The sequence below is a fragment of the Achroia grisella genome, unplaced genomic scaffold (assembly GCF_030625045.1).
Source record: "Achroia grisella isolate CSIRO2021 unplaced genomic scaffold, CSIRO_AGI_Agris_v1 utg918, whole genome shotgun sequence".
In the NCBI taxonomy this organism is placed as follows: Eukaryota; Metazoa; Arthropoda; class Insecta; order Lepidoptera; family Pyralidae; genus Achroia; species Achroia grisella.
This window is the reverse complement of record NW_026713067.1, coordinates 3032790-3058173: the sequence shown is the minus strand read 5'-3', so window position 1 is coordinate 3058173 and position 25384 is coordinate 3032790. Positions and strand designations below refer to the sequence as shown.

Below are 25384 nucleotides of genomic sequence, written 5' to 3'. Positions count from 1 at the left end.
AGGTTGGTCAGATAACCCATCGTGACAAATTCACCAGGAAATTATCTCGATGGTTTCCATTCCACTAGGGGGTGCAGCCTTTACTCGGCAGCAACTTCCGGGGGACTGGATTTAAGCTCTATTGGGAGGAATATGCTTATCTGCTTATTTTATGTAAATTTATGGACTATATTATACCTATGTACATTATATCAGTTTATCCTAACTTAAAAAGTAGTACCATATTTGGTGATTTGAATTTTTGCGTTGCATGAATGTTTTGTTCTTTGGATTATCAATAGAGCCTGTCTAGAAATACTATATACACGCGATCGGAGTCGAGGGTATCACTAGTCCAACAAAAAGACCACTGCCACTTCAAACCTGACTATTTGGTTAACTGGATAAATGTCCCTTGAAAATCCAGTTCTAAAGGTTTTACTGTAATATAATGAGCGAATATTTTTTATTTTCTTTGTAAAGAACAAAGTGTTCAATGAGTTCACATACAAAAAGCTTCGTAAACAGGCTGTATGTATTCTCACTCCGATCGATCTACCGTCCAATTTAAACGAGAATCGAAATTACGACGGCCTGAGTCGAGGTTCGAACTCATACTAAAGTCGCATCCATCAGGCAGGAGCTGGACTACAGCCGCTCCAAAAGTCTTGCGGGTTTGCAATTCTATCAATATATAATAGTTTACAATTGAGAAATAGGCGTGTTGGCACTATCGGGGTATACTATTATCGCCACGATCAATTAGTATATCTACATATACTGATAGTACTGTTCATGTATATAGGCGTTTATTACCATTTACTATCAGGTGGTCCGACTTGTTTGCCATTACACTAAACTAATTTCTACCATCGCACCGCTCGGCATTGGTTTGGAATTCTTCCTCACTCTTGGGAACTTTATTAGCCAAGCGATAGTTCAATCCACAATATGCATATTGTGGATTGAACTAGCCTAATGGTGAGTGACCATTACAGGTTTCAGATTTTCTTCTCGTTTGTACTCATATTGTGGAATAGGCTACTTGACACTGCTGTTTGTCTAGGGTACTTCAGCATGGGGTTTTTCAAGAAGGGTATATTAATGTATTTTTAAAGGGACGGCAAACTTCACATATTTTACAGGTTTTTCAAGAAGGGTATATTATGGTTTCTTAAGAGACAGCAACGTGCACGTGATACTCTGGTATTTCAGGCGTCCTTTCATCAGACAGGCTTGATTGTCACCATGCGGTAAAAAAACAGCGGTTCCGGAAATTCTTGGATATCTATATCTTAATTATTTTACTAATTATTCTACATCCGTTAATTCATTGACCTGAGATTCACTGCGTGAACAATACATTAATACGTCAATATAATGGCGTTTTAAGTGTCCGATTCAGTAGTGTATATTAATATTAAAATGAGGATAGATTTGTTTGTTTGCATTGAATTGGCTATGGAACTACTGGACCGATTTGAAAAATTATTTTACCATTACAATTCTAGAAATACGAATCGGCTTGACAGATTTTTTTAAAATTTTATATGCATGTTGCCAGAATCGGCTACTATCTATTTTTCATACCCCTAAGCCTAAGTTATAAGGGTTGTACCCGTAAACATTATATTTTTTATTTATGATTAATTTTTTTTAATATATTTAAAAATATGTATTTTTTTTCACCCTAAATTTTTACCCTTCTAGCATCAACCCCTATTTTTTAATTTTTATTTATTTGACAAAAGAACATTTGCACGGTTCTCTAGTAGTATATATAAAATACGCTCAAATCAATCATCATGAATGTAAATGTTTATAGTTATTGTGTTAGGAATCGAACCCGCGACAATCGGAAGTAAAACAGTGTGATAAACAACTGCACCACCGAGGGTCTATTCTCATACAGAAGGAAGACGTTTGTTATTTAAATTTGCGTGACCAAGGTAGCGCAGTTCAGACGCATGTGACATACATAATTGGTAATTTAATTTACGTCCAGCAAGGAATTCGTCACATGCCAATGTCTAGGTATCTACATATATAAATATATATATGTTCATATGTAATCATGGAAATATCTGTGGAAGATCCCCAGTCTAAAACGATTTGCGTCAATTGCGTTCTAGTATGATGCACCCGTATATGCTAACAGTATACACCGATGGGGGTACTAGTGGTGGATGATAGGATGAGCATGAGAACAGGATAGTCTATTATGATCAATTCACCATTAATTAACAAAAACCAATTACAAACGCCCAGTGTGAAGCAATTTGCGTCAATTACGTTCTAGTATGATGCACCCGTCTATGCTAACAGCATACACCGACGGGTTACTAGTGGAGGATGATAGGATGAGCATGAGAACAGGATAGTCTATTATGATCAATTCACCAATAATTAACAAAAACAACCAATTGCAAACGCCCAGTGTGAAGCAATTTGCGTCAATTACGTTCTAGTATGATGCACCCGTCTATGCTAACAGCAAACACCGTTGGGGTACTAGTGGTGGATGATAGGACGAGTATAAGAACAGGATAACCCTTCGTGATCAGTTCACCAATAATTAACAAAAACAACCAATTGCAAACGCCCAGTGTGAAGCAATTTGCGTCAATTGCGTTTTAGTATGATGCACCCGCCTACGCCGACGAGGCACCAGTTGAAGATAATAAAATGAGTATAAGGTCAGGTCAGTTAGTTCATGCAAATCCAGGGGAACCGCGTGAAGGTCAACGTGACAGTCAAACAGACAGTACATTGCTAGCAATGGGGTTAGCCCACATTACTAACCACCCTCTGTACCCTAATTTATTACTATTGTTATATTGTATTCAGCAGAGCCGCTCCATTGATTCTTTCAAGAAAAGATTGCACACTATCTGCTGTTGAATTATTAGTTTAAACATTATTTTATATTATACTAGATACGCCAGCGGTTTCACCCGCGTTAAACTTCAATATAAAATATAGCCTATGTGTTATTCTGATGCGTAAGCTATATTACTGTAAAGTTTCAACAAAATCCGTTCAGTAGTTTTTGTGTGAAAGAATTACCAAGAAATAGAAAATCATTTATTCAAATAAACTTACATTGAAGCACTTTTGAATAGTCATAACATTTTTTTTTTTATCTACCGCTCATTCGGAATGCTGTCTCATCACAAGAAGAACAAGCAAGAAACTTGTGTGTTGCTCTTTAAATAATTTATTCTTACTTACAATTTAAGTTTAAGTGTGTGAATACAAACCACCGATTAGCACTAATTCAATTAAATACTCAAAAAGAAAAAAATATTGAATACATAACCAACTGGTTAAACAATTAATAAGAGGAAATCAGTCATGCCAAGATCCATCCATACTCACAAACTTTTGCGTTTATACCTAATATTATTATGATGTTTTATTATTTACGACCTCGCTGGTCTAGCGGTCTAGTACACCGCTTTACGACTGATGGTCGCGGGTTCGATTCCTCGCACGGCACAAACAATTGTATTCATGAGTATGATTGTTTGTATCGGTCTGGGTGTTTTCTATGTATAATATGTATGTATTTACAAAAAAAAAATCTATGTATATGTATCAGTTGTCTAGTACCCATAACACAAGTTTAAGCTAGGTTAACTTGGGTCTAGATGGCCTATTATTATATTATTATTATTCATCATCATCATCTGCTTCTTCCTTATCCCATTTATTTGGGGTCGGCGTAATATGTTTATTATTATAAATAATTATTATTATTATAAAAAAAATCTCGTTAATAAATAATAATAATAATAATAATAAACTTTATTCATAAATGCACGGTACAATTAAATATAGTTACAATTAAAATAATTATGATGTCAATCTATAAAAATGTATAATGATATACCACAGTACTAATTTAATAATTTTGTTACAGGCAATAACAAAAGACACACCAATGTCACCAACACCTCCCGCAGCGCCTGTCGCAGATACGGAGCGCACAGAGCTCCTCGGATCTCTAACGACGCAGCAGCAGCAAAGAACCAGCGCGAGGGTCATCAAGAAGTTAAGACTCGAGCCACCCACTGATAGGGAGAAGAAAGGGAAACGACCTGATGGGCAGACGGACGGTAAGATTTTTAGCTTTTAGATAATCTTTCTCTGCATTTATTGACTGAAATAACTTAGGACATGCCATATATGTAATAAAATTAAATTACACACACACACTAGAAGTAACTGATGGTTTGTTAAGTTAATACCTATTTTTCTTGTTTTCGGTCAATTGTAATTCCGATAATTGTAAATTGTAAGCGGAGTCTTACAATTTACAATTACTGGATACATTACACCTTTTGGAATTAGAACTGGTACCTAAAATGCAGGTTTCTACTTAATTCATGTACCAGGGAAAAATGTAAAATGTAAATATTCGATGGAAAATATATTCTTATTATTATTTATACCATAATTTATCTTATAAGGCCTCATATTACCAGTTTGCAAACATCTCTTACAGATATGACTGAATGCGAAACACCAAACAAAGTAGACGACAAAGATCCGCTAAAATTCCCAACTGCAGTGAAACAGCGGATGCCCAAAGCACTTTGGTCCACAGACGAGAAGAGCCTTTTCTTCGAAGCCTTGAACGAGTACGGGAAGGATTTCGATGCAATCACCGCATACATATGCGCCAAAATGAAAAAGAAGGGCATGTCGGAGAATCTCAAGACGAAGACTCAAGTCAGCCACTTCTATTACAGGACGTGGCATAAGCTGTCTAAACACGTACATTTTGACGAGAGTAAGTTATAGCTATATGCTAAATATATTTTTTACTTGCTGTTGCCGCGACTTCGTCCGCGTCGAATTTAACTTTATTATTCTAAAAAAAATTTTGTCTAAAATAAAATTTGCCTAAGTTACTCCTTATTACATCAGCTACCTACCAAAAAATCCCCATCAAAATCGGTCCAGCCATTTCAGAGATTAGCCGGAACAAACAGACCGACAGACAGACAGACAAAAATTGTAAAAAATGTTATTTTGGTATATGTACCGTATTTATATTCGTATGCATGTAGTAAAAAACGGTTATTTCAATATTACAAACAGACACTCCATTTTTATTTATATGTATAGATGGTGGGAAACAAGTATACGGCCCACCTGGTGTTAAACGGTTACCGTAGCCTATGGACGCCTGAAACACCAGGGCATGTGCGCGTTGCTTTACAGACCTTATATTCATACCTATGGTAAATGAATACACTTACACCACAATTATACTCCATCCACTAAACCGCTACTCTATCGAAGCCTTCAAATAAAAGAAAACCAAACTAAAAATTAAAGATAAAATAAGTAGTACATTATTTTACAATTATAGTCACCTGTTATTATCTGCTGTGGCCGCGTTTCACGCGGATGACATTATAGTTTACTAGCTGTCCTGCGCAACTTCATTTGCATCACACTTACTTGTCACCCCTCCGATCGATCCCCCGTCCAATTCAAACGGGGATCGATATTACGATGGCCTGAGCCGAGGTTCAAAACCCTAGCGGTGCCCTCAGACTAAAGTCGTATCCGTCAGGCAGGAGTTGGCCTTCAGCCGCTCCATAAGTCCTTCCGCGGGTTTGGAGTGCCATCTGCACTCGCCCCCTAACGTCCGGTGAAGCTGTAAAGGCCAGCTGCGGCCAACAGCATTAGAGTAGTCCTAAAAAAACTTACTTGACATTTACCATTATATTTAGCCCTATTTACATAATATAGTATTAAATTATAGTCTATGTATTATTCTGATATTTAAGCTATATTACTGTAGTTTCATCAACATTCGTTCAGTAGTTTATGCGTGAAAGAGTAACAAACATCCATCGATACTCACAAACTTTCGCGTTTATAATATTAGTAAGATGTGTTATTCTGATGTATGATCTATATTACCGTAATTTCATCAATAACCGTTCAGTAGCTTTTGCGTGAAAGAATAAAAAACATCCATCCATATTTTATAATTACATATAGTACATCCATGTTTAATATTATATCTGTGCTGATCATATAAATAAATCTTTTATCTATCTATATTAAGATATTATATTATATAATTATTATTAGATAACAACTTGTATAGTAATAGGAAAAGGCAACGCAATGATGATAAAAGTTGTATATGTGTAGCTAGTTAGATATACAAGTTGTATAGCTCCGGCTTCACATAGGTATACATATATTATATATATAAACCTTCCTCTTGAATCACTCGATCTATTGCTAAAACTGCATTAAAATCAGTTGCGTAATTTAAAAGATCTAATTTTATACTATGTAAACATAATAAATCGACCTTACGCTCAGCAACTGCAATACACGATTAATAATAATCACTGAACCATGGGTCATTTTAAAAATGATATTCATTAGGTAATGTATGGGTATCATTATATGAAATTTAATCTGTTATCTTGCCGTTATCAATTTAATGTAATTATTGCTTATATATGTACAATAATACTTGTACAGTAATGTTTGGTATTTCCTGTTGTATATATGCAATGAGACTGTAATTGATTGTTGAATGAACTACCTGCCGAGGTTTTGTTATGGGATTACAGCATGTGGTTTTTCAAAACGGGTATATTAGGGTTTCGTAATGATTGGCAACGCGCACGTATCACCCATGGTGTCTCAAGCGTTGATAGGTTACGATAACCATTAACCATCAGATGGGCCGTATGTTTGTTTGCCGTAGTAGTATAAAAAAATATTTCTTTAATTGAAAATAATGTTATTATGTAATATATATATTAAACCATTAAAACTGAAGGACCTTTCAATAACTGTCACTATACAAATAATAAAAACAGAATACAGATGAATATAGAAATTATATTCAAAAGTAAACGTATTCACCAGTGTTGTACTTGTTTATTCTCAGAGGATATACATATACGGCATTCCTATCTATGTACTAGATGTCCCAACAAACATAACGCTACAAAAAAATAGGGGCTGGTGATAGAAGGGTGAAAATTTTGGGTTGTATGTATTTTTTAATGACACATAATAAAATAATAGAAATAAAATTTTACCCAAAAATAAAAAAATAATGTTAGGGGTGGACAACCCTGATCACTTAAGAGTATGAAAATTAGTTAGTAGCCGATTCTCAGACTTACTGAATATGCATATAAAATTTCATAAAAATCGGTCAAGCCATTTCAGAGTATGGTAACTAACATTGTGACACGAAAATTTTATATATAAGATAAAACTTCAGAATTCAGAACTATAAGTATTCTGAATTTTTTCACATTCTAGCGCTACATAGTAAGTTTTGACTTATTTAACTTATAATATGAGTTTCAGTTCTGGATTTTTTCAAACAAATCTAACATTTTATAAATATCAAACTTTTATGTGAATAATGCAAACTGCACATTTTCAAGACGAATACAAAGTAAATCAGTAGTATTTCCATACAAAAAATATATTCGTTACACAGTAAATAATGTTAATATCTTAGGACAATTCACATAGCGCCATCTATAATAGTTCCAAGTCAAGCAGTGCTTGTGTTGTGGGTACTAGACAACTAATATACTAATAATAATCATACCCCTGGACAGTGGACACAACGCTATTTAGTCCGAACGTAAGCAGAGCTTGTGTTATGGGTACTAGATAACTGATATACATACTTAGATACATTATTTTTGTAAATACACAAATAATAAACACGCGGGGATGTATCAAAGCCAAGTTCAAGTAAGAGAACAAGCGAGCAGCACCGTGTGTAGTTTTACATATACATTTACAACACCCAGACCGATACAAACAATCATAAACTTGAATACAAATGTTTGTATCGTCCGAGGAATCGAATGTGCGATCATCGGAAGTATAGCGGTGTGTTAAGAAACACCACCGAGGCAGTCATAATAGTCAATGTTCCTGTAAACTTATAATTGTTTTCTTGGCATATGTATTCAGACTGTTGTGACGGCTTGCAGATGTGAAAAAAGTGGTGCAAGAGTTATACGCGCTGATCAACTACGGTGAACTACGAAAGAAGCTGGTATCGGTGAGCGAAAAGACATGCGCGCGTCTCGGCGAGATGGTGCGTACTGGCGGGCTCGCACTGCGCGTGCGCGGCCGCACGCTACGACTACGCACACCCATGTGTCGCGCGCTCCGACGGCTCAACCAGATCAATGGTCGGTGCAGCTTTTTTTTATAGCATACTAGCTACTCGCCTCGGCTTCGCCCGGGTGTACATGTATTATACATACAAACCTTCCTTTTGAATCACTCTATCTATTAAAAAAAACCGCATCAAAATTCGTTGCGTAGTTTTAAAGATTTAAGCATACATAGGGACGGATAGCGACAGCGACTTTATTTTATATTATGTAATGTTGATGATGGGACAAACGAACTTGATGGTAAGGGATTACCGCCGACTGAGTACCCGTAACACGAGGTTATATCATATTCCTTCTTAAAAGACCAACAATGCATTTGACTTTGACACATTGACACTATACACAAGAGCGTTGTCGCCCTTTTAGGAATGAATATTCAAACATTACAACGTAAAAATGTTTAACACGCACTTTTCTTGCTCGTTCTTTTTGTGATGAGACAGCTTTCCCAATAATTAAAACAAATAAAATGATTATTCTAAAGTACTTAAATTTAAGTTTATTAGAAAATTATTTTATAAGTAATATCTCGTAAGCTCTACTTGAAAGTTTCAATAACGTATCTGTTCGGAAATGCCGTTGCTGGAAGGTGATTCCTCAATGTGGATGGCAAATGTTAAATGGTCGTATGGTGACGTGCATGGTCCGCAGAGCGTGCGTGCGGTGCAAGACTGTACCCGCACCAATGTGGTTGCGAGTGTCTAAAAGTTTATTGAAAAACGCCATTCGTCCAGATGATCAGGATTGTGGTTGAGTGACGGACGGAAAGTGTCACGCTCATGAGTCTGTATGTGTATGAATGGGATGTTATTTGAGTGGTGAACAGACAGAACGTCTGTACCCGTGCTACGAGCTCCAAGACATGTAACTAGGTGAGAATGTTCCGTGTGGTCGGCAGAGCGAGCGTGTGGTGCGCGACTGTGTCCGCGCGTGGCGGCAGTGCTACGCGCGCGATCAGGTAGCGCGTGGGCGCGCGTGCAGGCTGCCGCACACAATCCTCGTGCTGCACTGGCCGCTCCCCCGCGCGCACGATTGCGGGCGTTGCTGCGCGCGCTCGAACTACGCTGGACGCCGCATGTATCCTTAACAACACTTTACGCAACTAGAACCACAAGCAGCATCTTATGAATTGACGACTGTAGTTCATCGCATCATTAGTCTTTATACAATGTTAGGATAACACTTTTTTTATGTAACTACAATCATAACATCACAAGCGACATGTTGTAACGAGACGCCAGTAGCTCAACGTGCATAGTGCTTTTTATGCAAGGCTCGGGTATCCCGACATGAAAAGGTAAACAGGGAGAGATATAAATATATATATTAAAATAATAAGGGAATTTCTAATCATAAGGAAATCCCTTTTGCGGCTAAACTGAAAAGAAACCATTCAAATAACCAAAAATCTCCTTCGAGAGAACCTCTCGAACATACCCAGACATACCCTAACCTACATTTCTATATTTCATTTATAAAATTATAATATTAAGTAAAGTTGGATATGACTCGCGTCAGATACATTACTATCTTTGTAATCTTAACTCGAGAACAGTCATATTACACACCTGTGAAGAATGCGGATGGAATAGACCTAAAATACCCAGAAGATATGAAAGATGATGAAGTTTGCGCAGAGTTACGGCACACGTGCGCGGATGATGACGATCGTCAGGACTTGGTAGATCATCTCAATTTGGAAACTGACAGAATGATAGTACAAGGTAACTATAGTTTACTCATGACGTGTCTGCACGATCTTTCATCCCCTATTTCACCCCTTCCAGATTCTTTTTTGAGATTGTATTAAGAGATATATTACGAGAATAAATAAAGGATACCTTTTACCTATGTTTATTCTCGTAATGTAATCTATAGATTTTCAATTGTTTTTAAAGAAACCGGAGAAATATCTAAAAATATTGAATATGGCAACACTGGCTAAAAAGTCACTCCTACTCACTAAGCTATTATGCTTAGTGATTAGGAGTGGCAACTGGTGAGGGCTATCTATTTTTAATTAATTAGTTTATTTATATTGAAGATATAATTGTATTTATCCTTATATAATCTTTATATGCGATGTATGTACATCGCATATAAAGTAACAATTTTCTATCCGGAGGGCCATCAGTTTGTTGTAATGTCTAGCATGTGGTATCTATATGGTAACCTGAAAAATATAGGATTAAAACTATTATTGGGGCATGTAATTTAATAAGTGGTCTGTGCGTTAGTGCGCCCTAATCATGGTGCACTTATCACTAATGTGTTTTTTTTTATTTTTATGGATGATAATGGAATGGTGCAATCGCCTGCGCTAACGGTTTACACTGGCATGGCACCAGTGGAGGATGATAAGATGAGCATGAGATCAGGTCAGTTAACCCATCGTGATATATTCACCAAGAATTTATCATGATGGTTTCTAGGGAGAACCGCGTGGAGGTCAACCTGACATGGTACATTGCTAGCAATGGGGTCAACAGCCCACATTACTAAGAACCCCTTCCCCACATCACTAATGTGTTAGGGTAGGTTAGGTAAATCTTCACTTAAAATTTTGTGTTTGTTTCATTTAAATCAGTTTACGAACAAGTAAGAAATTACAAGCTCAGCTACTTACAAATATTACTTTAAATTTAGTTTAGTTAAAAATGTTAGGTAAGATAGTGTAAATTTTACAGAACAAAAATTACCAAAAAAGCCAGTTTTACACTTGGGTCCCAGACCGGACGCAGAGATCCACTTGCCAGTAGTCAGTCCGAGTGTTCAGCTATCAAGCCAGAAGATTTGTTTCTCATCATACTTGGAACGGATGTGCAAGCAGCGACGCGATAAGGATGGAAATGGTGGTAAGTATAGATTTAGTTTCTTACTACTATATTTATAGTTATACTCTTTTCCAAAAAATGACTGGGACAGATTCCGTTTGCAATAAAACCCTTTTGGACTTCCTTTTATCTTCAACTTTTGTTTTTTTTTTCTATCTCCTTTGTTGTGTTGGCAATAAAGTACTATCAATAAATGTAATACACCCATATATCTGCCTAATTTCATTTTATACGTATAATTAGTAAAAATCACGGGATCTTACCACGTTTTATACCACCATGATTACGGGTAAACTGTTTACCCGTGATCATGGTGGTTGAAACTCTACCGAAATATCGGGAACTCAGCAAATAAATATAAAACGTGGTAAGATCCCGTGATTTTTACTAATTATACGTATAAATAATGACCGCGTCAAGCTTAAAACAGTACATAATTTCATTTTGTTTATAATTTAAACAGCAAAAATCAGAACATCTAAACGACAAAGGAAAGATAGTGCTACAGATAAAGAAGGGGATGTAAAGAAAATTAAAATTGAGGAGGAATCAAACAAACTCATGCATATTGATGAAACTGCTATCGACGGAATAGACCTTATGGCTAGTTATAAGAACATACAGGAGGAAGAAGAGAAGCCAAGTACAGAAGATGAGAAAGAACTCAAATCAGAGGAGACGGCAGAAGAAGAGGTGGAAGGGAGTAGAGAGTTGCCAGAAAAAGACAAATATATGTCTGAGAAAGAGAAAGATAGCTTTTCAGAGATGGAAGATGACGAGAAGTATAATAAGAGTGATACAGACAATGAGAGTGATCAGGGGAAAACTGAAAAGAGTAGGAAGGAGCAGAAATTTAAGAATTTGAAGGTGAGGTCTAATCATAGGTTTATTAACATGTTGAAGCTGATTCTTTATTTTAATTTCCTTCATATAGAAGAGAGTCAAATTTTTTCTAGTTATATTTGTGATAATCTTCGTTCGTCGTTAATGGGTTGTTAAAATTGCTAGCCCCGTTATATTGCAGGCGTGAATTCTGGTAAAAACATACTACATATTAATCAAGAATTTCATCTATCTTTGAACAAATTTCATTAAAATACGTCAAGTATACAAGCTCGTAATAAGTACTAAGTACTTATTTTAAAAATTATGTCTTTACTCCATAGGTAAGTGACGGGCTCGGTTGTCCAGCGGTTAGCACACCGCGTTACTTCCGATGGTCGCGGGTTCAATTCCTCGCACGGCATAAACATTTTGTATTCCTGAGTATGATTATTTGTATCGGTCTGGGTGTTTTATAAATATGTATTTACTGTAAAAAATATATTTATGTATTTGTATCAATTATCTAATACCCATAACGAGCTTTAGCTAACTTAACTTGAGTCAAGATGGCGTTGTGAGAATTGTCCTGAGATTATTATTATTATTGTAGGTAAAGTTCCGAATACGACCGAAAAAACGTGGTGGTACTATTTACACCCTTGTGGTGGATAAAGAAGATCAAGACCAAGCGCCCCCTAAGGATGAAGAGCCCAAGACGGATGTTGACGTGGACACAGCAATTCGCCAGATTAGGAAAGGCTGGAGTGTGTACGACGCTGGTGACCTTACCATAGGAGATTTGTACCTAATGGTAAGAGAATATCTCTGAGGTAGACTTTCTACTAGTCGTGCATGGATACCTCAGCTTTATCTGTTTCTGCCGCTGTGGAGCTTTTTTGTACGCTGTGGTTGTAGGGTGAATTGAGGCAGAGAAATTACAAGTTTCGTAGGCATGTTACCTTAGTTCTCCGAAATGGCAAAGCCAGTTGTACACCCACAGGCGATACATGACCACCTCGTTGCTGGTTTCGTAACGTCTTTTTATTCTCTCACTGTCTTATTGATTTGTTTGAGTCTGTGTGTTAACATCTTTCAGTTTGGTTCCCGTTCAAGACTAGAATTAGACTATTGGTGGGCGGAACCCACCCCGCCCCTGCCACAGCCGCTCCACAAGTCCAAGTCCGATCCGGTCCCTCCTGTCACTGAGAAAGAGAAACAAAAAGTGGAGAAAACTCCAGACAAAGGCACAGATAGCTCGGTGGAAGATGAAAGAGATAGAGCGAGGGAAAGTGACAACGATATATTGTCACCAAAAAATACTTTTAGTCAGGACAGTAATGACGGCATGTCTGGGGATGAAAGGAAAAGTGAGTATATAATTATTTTCTGTCAATCTATATTATAGCTAGTCGACCCCATAAACATTGTTTTACCATATAAATTAAAAGCACTATTAAAAAAAATAAGGTTTTTACTAGAAGTGTGAAAATTTAGGGTTGTATGTATTTTTAATACCACATTATGAAAAAATAAAAACAAATGTCCGGGGACCACCCTCATCACTTAGGACTATGGAAAATAGATAGTGGCCGATTCTCAGACCTATTGAATGTGCATGTTTCATAAAAATCGGTCAATCTGTTTAGGATGTTTATGGTAACTATCATTGTAAAATGACAATTTTATACTCGTATATGAGATAAACTTCCTAAGGTATTTTGTCTGTGCATAACAAAAATTTCTATGGGAGGAGATATATTTCTTGTATATTGTTATCAGGTGAACAGCTGGCGTCCCCAGAACACAAGTTATCATCGAGCGGATGTAGTAGCACTCTCAAGTTAGTCAGCAAATTGATCAATCGCCCACTGTCGGCGCAGCCGCCACCTAACAACGGCTTCTCACAACTTAGTGACAGGTACGAAGTCGTGACGCACAATAGCAGATACTATTAGTGTTGGTGTTAATAACCGATTTTAAAGGAAGTTATATGTTCCAAAACTATATTTATTCATTGGCTATAAGTGTCAGCTATATTATTAAGTTTATTATAGTCTGTTTTTATTAAATACTAGATGATCCCTAGGTCGTTTGTAATTAAAACACAATTACTTGACATTTATCATTATATTGCGCTCAAATTAGATCATAATTTATTATATCATAGCCTGTGTGTTATTCTGCTGTATAGGCTATATTACTGTAAAGTTTCTTCAAAATCCGTTCAGTAGTTTATGCGTGAAAGAGTAACAGAAGTCCATCTATATTCACAAACTTTCGCGTTTATCTCGTATTACTAAGTTTACATGTTTCTCTCCTTGTCCAGCCAAATATTATTTACTTGTCAGGTTGAAGCGGCTGTTGGCGCTGGCAGGTAACTCGATGGTGACTGCGGTGGGCGCGGGCGGGGCGGCGGCGGCGGCGGCGGGGGGCGCGGGGGCGGCGGGCCGGTGCACGTGCTCGCTGTCCTGCGCACTGCACCGTCGACAGGCCAGTACTCTCTTGTACTTGTATTACCTGCCTAAAAAAAGGCTTAAGCCCAGTTCTCGAGTGTTATTGTCGGCGCAAAGGGTTTGCCCCTGAGGGGCTCAAACCCCTCTCTTTTTTTGACTTGGAGAAAATCCCTCATGGAGACCAGTCCGCCCCGGGGGACTCGAGCGGGTAGCTCCTACTCACTAAAAACTCAAAGACGTCCCTCGTCCAGCGCTATGTGCCGAAGTCGCAGGATCGGAACAGTCCATCGCGACTCCGACGGTGATAGCCCACTCTTCTATCGGGCCCCATCTCTGCGTGTTCTTCCCTGAGGAAGACGCACGGGGACATGCGGAAGGCCAACCTCCCTATATAAGCACGGATGACTCGTGTCATATCAATACTCCCTTATTTACATAAATGACGAGGTTTTTTTCATTGAGGGGTTTGGAATATTATCAGGTGCTTAGACCTGTAGCGCTAATTTACGGGGTAATTTTTTTTAGTTCTATTTATTTATTTAATAATGCATATTATATTACCATTTATCATATATTTGAAATTAAATTTGAAAATATAAATGTATAAATAAACTTACAGAAACAACAGCCGTGGGCGCCGTCATCTCGTCTGGAAGAGACTACTCCAACTACAGCTGTGTTCAGGCATCCAACACCAATAGCGCCTCGGCAGGACAAGGAGGTAATAGTTATTTTTAAACTTTCATGTTTAATATGCATTATGTATGTGATTTATGAATTATCTTCTGCGTGGAATGCAGTCATAAATTAATTCAAGCAAATTTCAGTAGCATCAACAGTCAATAAGTGTACGGATACCGTGAGTGCTGTGTGTCGCGAACTTTCGTTGAACAATCTAGTGCTGGCACCTATCTATATTGACACCGCTGTTATTCCAGTCATCTCGTGACAACAGATAGTATTATTTTCTCTTGTTTATGTTTGTCAGATGTCAACATCCACATTGAACCTGGAGGGAGTGCCTCGATGGAGACGCGGACGGCCGCGACTTGCTGACCGTCGTGTGGTAGTTCAACGACTACTACCGCTGTTGCCTAAGTTGCCTCCACCCAGCAGTTAGTACTTTTTTTTTATTTAATTATAATGGCAAAGGAAAAGTTGTTACCGTCAAGTAAATATGTACACATCACGAACGAGGATTAAGGCGTCATGCCTCATTACCTTGTAATTTATCTGCCATATCTTTAAAAGAACGAAAGAAAATATTGTTTTATAAAGATAATAGTAATATAAATAAATAAAAATATACCTAAAACTTATTTGACCTGGGAACACTGTCTGTAAATTTTAAGTACTTTCTATTTTTATCTGTTGTGAAGATATGATGTTTTTGTATTATTTTATGTTCCTTATATATATATAATCATGGTGTTATATTTCTAATTTTTAGACCTGATACCAGTAAAAATTGTGCCCAATTCACCACCGGCGCCGCCTCGAATACTGCCGAAGCCGCCACCCACCTCAACTTCAGAGTAAGAAATGTTACAATACTTTCCTTTTGAATAGAATTAGAGATAGAAATAATTACTCAAATACACAACACGGTTATTTATTATTATACACATATTTGAAATTATATTGACAAATATCTTAAAACCGTAATTCTGAACTACATTCATTTAAACATTAATCAATTATTGGATAAATTCGAGATGAACGTAATAGCAGCGTGCCCAACGGTTGATTGCACAAATCAGACTACGTAATTACAAATTGTAATATCGCTAATAAACCTAACGTAGGTTATAAAAAGAGAAGTATTTACTACATTTACTTACTTCAGTGCTCCCCACAGTAAATACTTGACCCATTTTAAATTCTGAATTTCTGGTCTTTAAAGTTGATATTATTATAAATAGTAAGAATATTTTGTCCACAGTTTATCATTCTTCTACGTATTAAGTGAATCGAATGGTCAGTTCTATTTCCACGATGGTGACCGTCGGATACCAATAACACCACTGCAGGGTAACGGCGCTGACCAACACGGCGATGACGGTAAAGTATCATCATTACATAGTATAAAACAAAGTCGCTATCGCTGTCTGTCCGTCCCTATGTATGCTTAAATCTTTAAAACTACGCAACGGATTTTGATGCGGTTATTTTAATAGATAGAGTGATTCAAGAGGAAGGTTTATATATAATACATGTACTCCCGTGCGAAGCCGGGGCGAGAAGCTAGTATATAAATAAGTAAACGTGTAAGAGCGTCGTGGTCCAGTGGTTTACACTCAAATTTAGACCTAGAATAGAAAATCATTTATTCAAATAAACTTAATTTAAGCACTTTTGAATAGTCATAACAATTTGTTTATCCCACTATTTCGGGCTTCTCATCACAAGAAGAACGGCAAGAAATCAATATTGATATTAGTCTCTTTTAAATAATCCTTGTAAGCATTTAAAGTCGAAACGTGTGAATACAAACTACCAACAAGCACTAATTTTTGGATCAAATTAATCATCTCAATAAGAAAATCAGTCGTTATAAAGCAGATTAACAAGCAGCATATTTCACGATTTAAATACGTAATAGAATATTTTGTGATTGACCCGGCCCACCACGCCGCCATAATTGGACATTTTAGTGAGCATGACTACAACACGACCACGTCATTTATATTATTATACACATATTCGACTTTACAACATGCATGCGGCAATCAATATAAATACGCTATCATATATCAACAGTCATGCAGTATAAAATTAAAATTATAACGTTGTCCGGGTCAACTAAACTTATTCTTTATATATTGCTACATTAATCATCTATCTTATAATAGGCTTTTTTACATAACATTTGTTTAATATAAGATTTGAATTGCCTCTCTGTAAGATTTAGTAGCTCTGGCAGTTTATTATAAACATTTACGCAAACCGTATTACCATAAAATGAATTACTAACTTTGTACAACGTTATTTAGGTAATATTAAAGCTATTTTTATTTCATTTTAGATGAAAACGTGAACAGTCTTTAAAAAAACTATCTAAGTCAAGTTCCTACAGAAGACATAATACTTCATAAATGTACTGTGAGGCAACAGTGAGGATATTTGATTGTTTAAAGCATTGACGAATTCTCTAGATATACCATAAATAGAATTTCTCTTTTGTAAAATAAATATAGTATTTATATCGGCAGTTAGCATATGCCATATGACAAAATGCTATGGAAATAACTAAAATATATTTTGCCGTCCCACAGTCTGTTAATTGCATCCTTCTAATTGCATAAGCAGCAGAACTAAGTCTACTGGCTAATTTTGAAATATGGGGCCCCCATTGTAACTTCGAGTCCACTGTTATTCCCAAAAAAACTGTATCATTAACAAAATTTACTATTTCATCATTAAGCAATAGCTGCGTATTTACTTGTTTTACATTAGGCAGCGTGAATTTAATGCACTTATTATTGTTGAGTTCAATAACAGATATTTATTTGAAAATTTAGTATAGCAGAGATAGCATAATTTACATCGTCTAATTGATTACATTGGCGACCAATAAAACACTAACGAAGTATCATCCGTCCCTGCAATTTCTCTACCATGTAAAGGTCATTTATATAAATTAAAAAGAGAAATGGGCTATTGAACCTTGAGGAACGCCCATTTTTATATTAGTTCCCATGGTTTACGCCATTTATTACATTTGTATCCTAATAAGTTTTCATTTACTTATTCATTATTCTAATACCAAATATTTAAGTTTATATAAGTGTTTCATGATCTACGCAATCAAGCGCCTTCGACAAGTCAAAAAAAACGCCGAGAGCATCCTGTGAGTTTTCCCATGATTCGAATATATGTGTAATAAGCGCTACACCTGCATCAGTAGTAGACTTGCCGGCAGTGAAACCATATTGCTGACTGTGAAGCAGTCGTTATCCCTAGTATCCAACATTTGGTTAAACATAATCTTTTCAAATACTTTACTTAGAACTGGCAAAATAGAAATTGGTCTATAAATACCTAGAAAATATCTCCAGATTTAAAAACAGTCATTAATTTGCTAAATTTCATTAATTGAGGAAACACGCCATTATCAACACATTTATTGAAAATAGTAGCTAGATAAGGAGCAACAATATCTATGAATGAACTCGTAATTTAACTGACATGTCCCAGAGATCTTCCGTATTTTTTAAATTTAACTGTTTGAATTTTTTATGACATGAAAAGGGCTGACATGTGAAAATTTGATGTTAAAGAGCAAGGGCTAGACATTAGCCTCGCTGATAATGTTTTTGCTCGATTTGGAGATGAGTCTAGAGAATATTTAATATCAATCGGAATATTAGCAAAAAAATCTTGAATAATTTGAACTCTATCTTTTGTTGCTGTTATTAACTAATTGTTCATAATTTATGAGAATTGATTGCATCTTTTTCAGACCGTCCAGTTTCTTTGTTTATAATTCATGGTCTTAATTTATGTCGCAGACGACTGATTAATTTGTTTATTTAAAAATAGATTTAGTGCAATACAAACTTGTTTGAAAATTTTAGAGTAATTTCTCACATAAGTCGATTTGTCATGTCAATCTATATTTTTTTGCGTGATCATATAAATCAAATAAAATGTTTCTACTTTTTAGCAGTATTCCTACTGTTGCCATTCTGTAAATTTAGATTTAACACAATATTCTCTTTTCTTGAAAATAATCTGGTATTCTTTTGACAAAAGACTAATTAACTTGGTGTAAAGAATATCAAATTATTAAGACTACAGATTGTAACTCTAAGTCATTTATATTTTACTGTGCTTTTGTGTTTATTAATATTGTAAGCATTTATTTGTCTTTATCTTTTATTATTGGTATTTTTTTTATCTGATTACTAAACTTAACAACTTGACCACAGTGATCCGATTATGAAGTTTATTTATTATTAATTTTTCAATATACTCACAGTTAAAAAAAACATTGTCAAGACAAGTAGCAGTCGTATTTACACGAGTTTCCTTAAAGACATTACTCAAATGACTGAAATAAACTAATGTGTTTTTGTACATGTGGGTGTATCACAAAGAATATCAACGTTAAAATCAACACACAATGATTTTTTTACTGCTATTAAATACTTTTTTAAAATATATCCTCCATCACCTCTTCAAATACATTATAATCACTATTAGGAGGCCTACACATATAAGTATATAATTATCTAGTTCTATACATGAATTTCTGTACAACACTCAATAGAAAGTCTAACAATGTCAGCACGTTCCTTTACTTTAATATTATTTCTTGCAATTATCATAGACCCACCTCTGTTAACTGACTTTCTATTGAAGAGGTTACGACAACATTATAATTATTTAAACTAACATCATATTATTTCTTTATAATGTTCAGTGAAACAGATAATGTCAATCTTGTATTTTCCAAAAATAATTGTATAATTAATTCACTGCCGGCGAAAACTTTGTATGTTCTGATGAACAATTACCAATTCTAATTGCTTTCCCTTTGTCTTTGTTAGCAGTTTAAATCTGCAGTCAAATTACTTATATCACTATTTAAAAAAAATAACGAACCTAAGTTTAGACCTAATATGTATATCCTAATGGGTCAATTTACTGACTAACTATCTCTTAGAGTATCCAGTATTTTCCGGTTAAACTGAATTAGATTGAAATCAATATTGATATTAGTCTCTAGAGAATAACTGCCGGAAATCGCTAATAAACTCATATCGATTTATTTGTTACTGCTACGCGCTGTGATAATTGTCCAGGATTATGATTATTGTCTCTCAATAGAGAAACTCATTATAAATTTATTAACGACATATTGTAATTTAAATATTGTAATAGGTGAAAACTGTGATCGTGTGAACACATTGACCCGGCCCACCACACCGCCATAAGTTAGAACCATAAGTTATAACGAGCATGACTGTTTCAAGTAACTCTACTACGTCATTTATATTATTTACAGCATAGACTGTACATGTTGTAAATAATATAAATGACGTAGTAGAGTTACTTGAAACAGTAACAGTAAGTACTTGTAACAGTGACGTAGTAGAGGTACTTATATTATTTACAGCATAGACTGTATATGCTGTAAATAATATAAATGACGTAGTAGAGTTACTTGAAACAGTCATGCTCGTTATAAAGTTCTAACTTATGGCGGTATGGTGGGCCGGGTCAATGTGTTCCCTCTAATATGGTTGAGTACAATGATGGCTGGCTCATCCGTCATACTCGTAAACGGTACTGGTCTGTTAGGGTTACGAACACTGTTTCTACTATTTGCCTTTGAATAAATTTTTATAGCTAATGCTCTCCATTGTCCCATTTACTTTATTCTAAACATTTACTTTACTTTATTGTAAACCGTATTTGAAAAGAATACGAACTGAGTTTCAGTCAGTTCTTCTCATCTCGAAAGCATTCTGAACTGACGGTAGAATTGACATCATAAGAGTCCGTAATAGACCAACATGAATAAAGATATTTTGATTTGATTTTAGATGAAAACGTGAAAGATGAACAAGAATCAAAGGATAGTAAATCAAGTATCACTATAGAAGAACATGAACTACTATCACCTAAAGCGTCGGTCAAGGACAGCAGCGAGACAGTCGTGTCGACAAAGTCAGAGAATTCAGATATTGGACGTAAGTAGACATTTTTTTATGTAATCAAAATGGACCAACTATCTATAATGCCCCAGCTGATTAGCAATAGCATATGCTCGTGGTCACTCTGTTCTACCAAATTTGAATTTAAAAATGATCTGTATTATTGTAAACATACACAATATTTATTTGAAAAGAATACGGACTGAGTTCATGTCAATTCTTCTCATCTCGAAATAATTCCGAACTGAAGGTAGATTTGACATATCATAAGAGTCTGTAATAAATCTACATGAATAAAGATATTTTGAATTTTTAATTATAATAGTAGCTTACATTATGGCATAGCTGGTCTAGCAGTTTAGCACACTGCCTTACTTCCCATGGTCGCGGGTTTGATTAATTTGTATTAATAAGTATGATTATTTATTATTATATATTTAAAAACGGGTATGTAAGTTTTTATATCAGTTGTCTAGTACCCATAACACAAAGTTTCTCTTGCTTGAGACTAGATGGCGCTGTATGAATTGTCCTGGATCATTAATTGTGGTACCGAATATGTAGGTGGTGCTTATATGTATTGCTGAGAGGAGTCTCAGCAATACATATAATAATAATAATCTCAGGACAATTTACATTTATTCTAGATCCAAGTTAAGCTAGCTAAAGTTTGTGTTTTGCGTACTAGATAACTGATACAAATACATAGATTCTTTTTCGTAAATACATAGAAAATACCCAGAACGATACAAACAGTCATACTCATGAATACAAATGTTTGTGCCGTGCGAGGAATCGTACCCGCGACCATCGGACGTAAAGCGGTGAGCTAGACCGCTAGACCACCGAGGTCGTCAATATAGGATAATTTTTTTTGTCTTTCTCTTGTGAATTAGTGCTATTTGGTAGTTTGTATTTTTTATGTTGTTAATGAAATGGTGCACCCGCATGCGCTAACGGTTTGATGAGAATGAGGTCAGGTCAGTTAGCCCATCGTGATAAATTCATGTGGAATTTATCACGATGGTTTCCAGGGGGAATGTACCAAAATACCAATGTACCATGTCAGGTTGAACTCCACGCGGTTCCCCCTGGAAACCATCGTAGTAAATTCTTAGTGAATTTATCACGATGGGCTAACTGACCTGACCTTATGCTCATCTCATCATCCTCCATTGATGCACCGTTAGCGCAGACGAATGAATCATTCCATTATCATAAAAAAATACATAAACTTAATATTTATACGTTTTTGTTTAGATTTCTTACCCTCGGAGTCGATGTCACTGTCACCGTCCAGGTTGCTGCGTGATGCTGATGGCTGGCTTGAAGGTTCAGTTCAGGACTTCTCCCTTAGCAGTTTCCTTGGACATTTAGAAGGAAGACCGCAGCCCGACCTCGCTGTTAGTAATGCTTTCATTTAATTATTCAAACACCGCACAAATATGAATATTTATATTCATTTCTTTAACTAGATTTTTTTATACTACGTTGGTTGCAAACAAGCTTACGGCCCATCTGATGGTAAATGGTGCGTATGGACGCCTGAGATATCACACCTTGTTAACTAGATTCTGTTCCACAGTTCTGTGATTATGATAGTGATTGATTGATTGATTGATGTGGGGTTTTATTAAAAAAACCGCCTTGATTGAATGCTACTCGATTGACTGATTTTATTGTTAAAGAAATGTATTGAGGTGAAATTGCATGTGTCGGCGATTGTGTAAGCAAGGCATGTGCGGTTACCCGGTGGTGTATGTACATATTTACAAAAAAATCATATTTATTTATAAAATTTATTATTATTTTATAAATAAATATTGTATAAATTTATTTATTTATAAAATAAATAAATATGCCACATGTTACTAATGTTTAAGTACTTCTATCAGTTGTTTAGTACACATAGTACCTTATTACATAGTTTTTAAATTAAAACTAGATGGCACTATATGAATTGTCCTGTATTATTATTAAAAGCAAATGAAATAATGGTCGCAGGTGGATTCCCAGTTGCAGTCATTAATGGCTGAATCGAGCGTGGACTACGTGGCGAAGTTTGCGGACCTAGCGGCTGAGGTTACGGACGAGCCGTTGACTCCCGAAGATCTCACATAAATGTATTATTATTTTATAATTTAATACATACATCAGCTCGGTGTGCCACCTATGGGTCTTTTTTCGAACTATTCTAACCCGGCGAAAATAGGGGCAAGTGTAGGAGAGGAACCAAACCGAAGGACTTATGGATTGAGTGAATATCTGTGAAAATAGATTCACACGAGGACGGACGTAGGCTATCTTTTACAAAAAATGCAGACGAAGTCGCGGGTGACAGCTAGTGCGACGTAATTGCCAGTTTTACCGAAACTGATAATTCTTTATAATCGAAAGTATTATTCGGTTTTTGTACTTTATCTGAAGTTGATAACAGTAATAATATTGAAATTCATTATTGTTATTCTTATTAATTATGTAATTTTATATTGTATATGAATTAATAATGTACATCTATATATTATAAATAATAAATTATTACTATTGTAGTTTTATATAGTGATTTATTAATTTTAAGATTATACTGTATACTTATTTCACGATCTGTGATTCGAATTAAAGATAACTCTTGTTATTTTTCATTTCAATTACATCCTTTTTATGTATAATATTTGTGTAAATGAACTGCTGTACTTGGTTTGGAATTAAATAGCGCTATATTGATTTGATTATCGATCATCTAAACATATAAATCAAAATTGGAGTGTCTGTTTGTAATATTAAAATAACCATTTTTTACTACATGCATATGTATATATGAATATAAATACGATACATACACCAAAATAACATTTTTTACAATTTTTGTGTCTGTTTATTCCGGCTAATCTCTGAAATGGCTGGACCGATTTTGACATTAAAAGTTTAAAAAATACATTCTAATCTTCTAATATATAAAATTCTCGTATCATATTACTTGTAAAAAAAAGCATCATAAATAGCTTCACGGTTTCCTTTGAAATTTTGTGTGTATATTCAGTAGGTTTTAAAAATAGGACGTAAATTATTTTTACTCTTACTCCTAAGTCATAAGGTATGGATCGTTTTGAAATTTTGTGCGTAGGCATATTCAGTAGGTTTAAAGCCCAATTTACACTCAGCCCGAGTGGGCAGGGAAATGAGCAGCGCGATAGTGTAAACACCATAATTCCTATGCCATTGGCGCTGCCACTCGCGCTGCCCGGCACTCCCTCGATTGTCGGTTATTCAGTACGTGAGTCTAAGAACTGCTAGCGTGTGATTACATTCAGCCCTCTCGCTCAGTTGTCGCACGGCAATATAGCAGGCAGCGTGAGTGGCAGGGGAAGCGGCTGAATGTAAACGTAACAATTTTATGAATTTTTACCTTTTTAAGGAGACGTGGGACGTAAACTATTTTGCTAAGTGCTAAAGTTGGTCCACCCCTATTTTATTTATTAATTTTTTTTGGTCGAATTTGTTTATTTGGTTAAAATTTCAACGTTCTATCATCAACCCCTATTTCTAATAGCGATATTAGTACTTTAATAATTTTCTACAATCGGCAGTCGATAACCGATTAATTTGGCAAAACAATGTTTGCCGGGTCAGTTAATATTAATAGAATATAATTATGAGGTATATATGTAGGTATGTTATTTACCACTAGCTGTACACGAAACTTCGTCCGCGTGGTATTTAACTTTATTTTTCTAAAATAAAAGTAGCCTAAGTTACTCCTTATTACATAAGCTACCTGCCAATAAAAGCTCCGTCAAAATCGGTCCAGCCATTTCAGAGATTAGCCGCAACAAACAGACAGACAGATAGATAAACATTGTAAAAAATGTTAATTTGGTGTATGTGCCGTATTTACTCTATTAATATGCATGTAGTAAAAAACGGTTATTTCAGTATTACAAACAGACACCTGTTTGTAATATTGAAATAACAGTTTTTTTTCGCCCCAGTTATCTATATACATATAAATATATATATACATATAAATAAAATTGGTATGTTCCAATTTTATTTATATGTGTAGCTGTTCCCGCGACTTCGTCCGACTGGAATTTCTGCTTATTACATCAGCTACCTACCAATAAAAGTCCCGTCAAAATCGGTCCAACCATTTCAGAGATTAGCCGGAACAAACAGAGAGACAAACATTGTAAAAAAAAATATTTTGGTGTATGTGCCGTATTTATATTAACATGAATGGATTACTATTATGAAACACAATGAACGATTCAACGGAAGGGTCAGTGCGGTAAGTCCGTAATTGCGTGTTGATGGTAGATAATTATTAAAATTCTAACATGGTTATTAGAAATAGAGGTTGATGGTATAAGGGTGGAAGTTTAACCAAATAAAAAAGTTACAAAAACATAAAATGCGGTGAACCTACCTTA

General features: G+C 35.5%; 1 protein-coding gene across 1 annotated transcript in view; it reads left to right on the top strand.

The window, feature by feature from the left end:
* LOC131853999 (protein cramped) overlaps positions 1-23418 on the top strand; it is a 44247-nt gene extending 20829 nt beyond the window's left edge. The window contains exons 3-20 of the mRNA XM_059205119.1: positions 3902-4097; positions 4487-4774; positions 7989-8192; positions 9079-9257; positions 9736-9904; positions 10868-11035; positions 11478-11881; positions 12450-12650; positions 12936-13206; positions 13619-13757; positions 14188-14329; positions 14912-15013; positions 15281-15407; positions 15743-15827; positions 16235-16353; positions 20844-20990; positions 22215-22357; positions 22959-23418. Coding sequence (XP_059061102.1) covers positions 3902-4097; positions 4487-4774; positions 7989-8192; positions 9079-9257; positions 9736-9904; positions 10868-11035; positions 11478-11881; positions 12450-12650; positions 12936-13206; positions 13619-13757; positions 14188-14329; positions 14912-15013; positions 15281-15407; positions 15743-15827; positions 16235-16353; positions 20844-20990; positions 22215-22357; positions 22959-23075 — 3201 coding nt within the window. The 3' untranslated portion in view covers positions 23076-23418. The remainder of the gene's footprint in view (positions 1-3901; positions 4098-4486; positions 4775-7988; positions 8193-9078; positions 9258-9735; positions 9905-10867; positions 11036-11477; positions 11882-12449; positions 12651-12935; positions 13207-13618; positions 13758-14187; positions 14330-14911; positions 15014-15280; positions 15408-15742; positions 15828-16234; positions 16354-20843; positions 20991-22214; positions 22358-22958) is intronic.
* The last annotated feature ends 1966 nt before the right edge of the window (positions 23419-25384 follow it).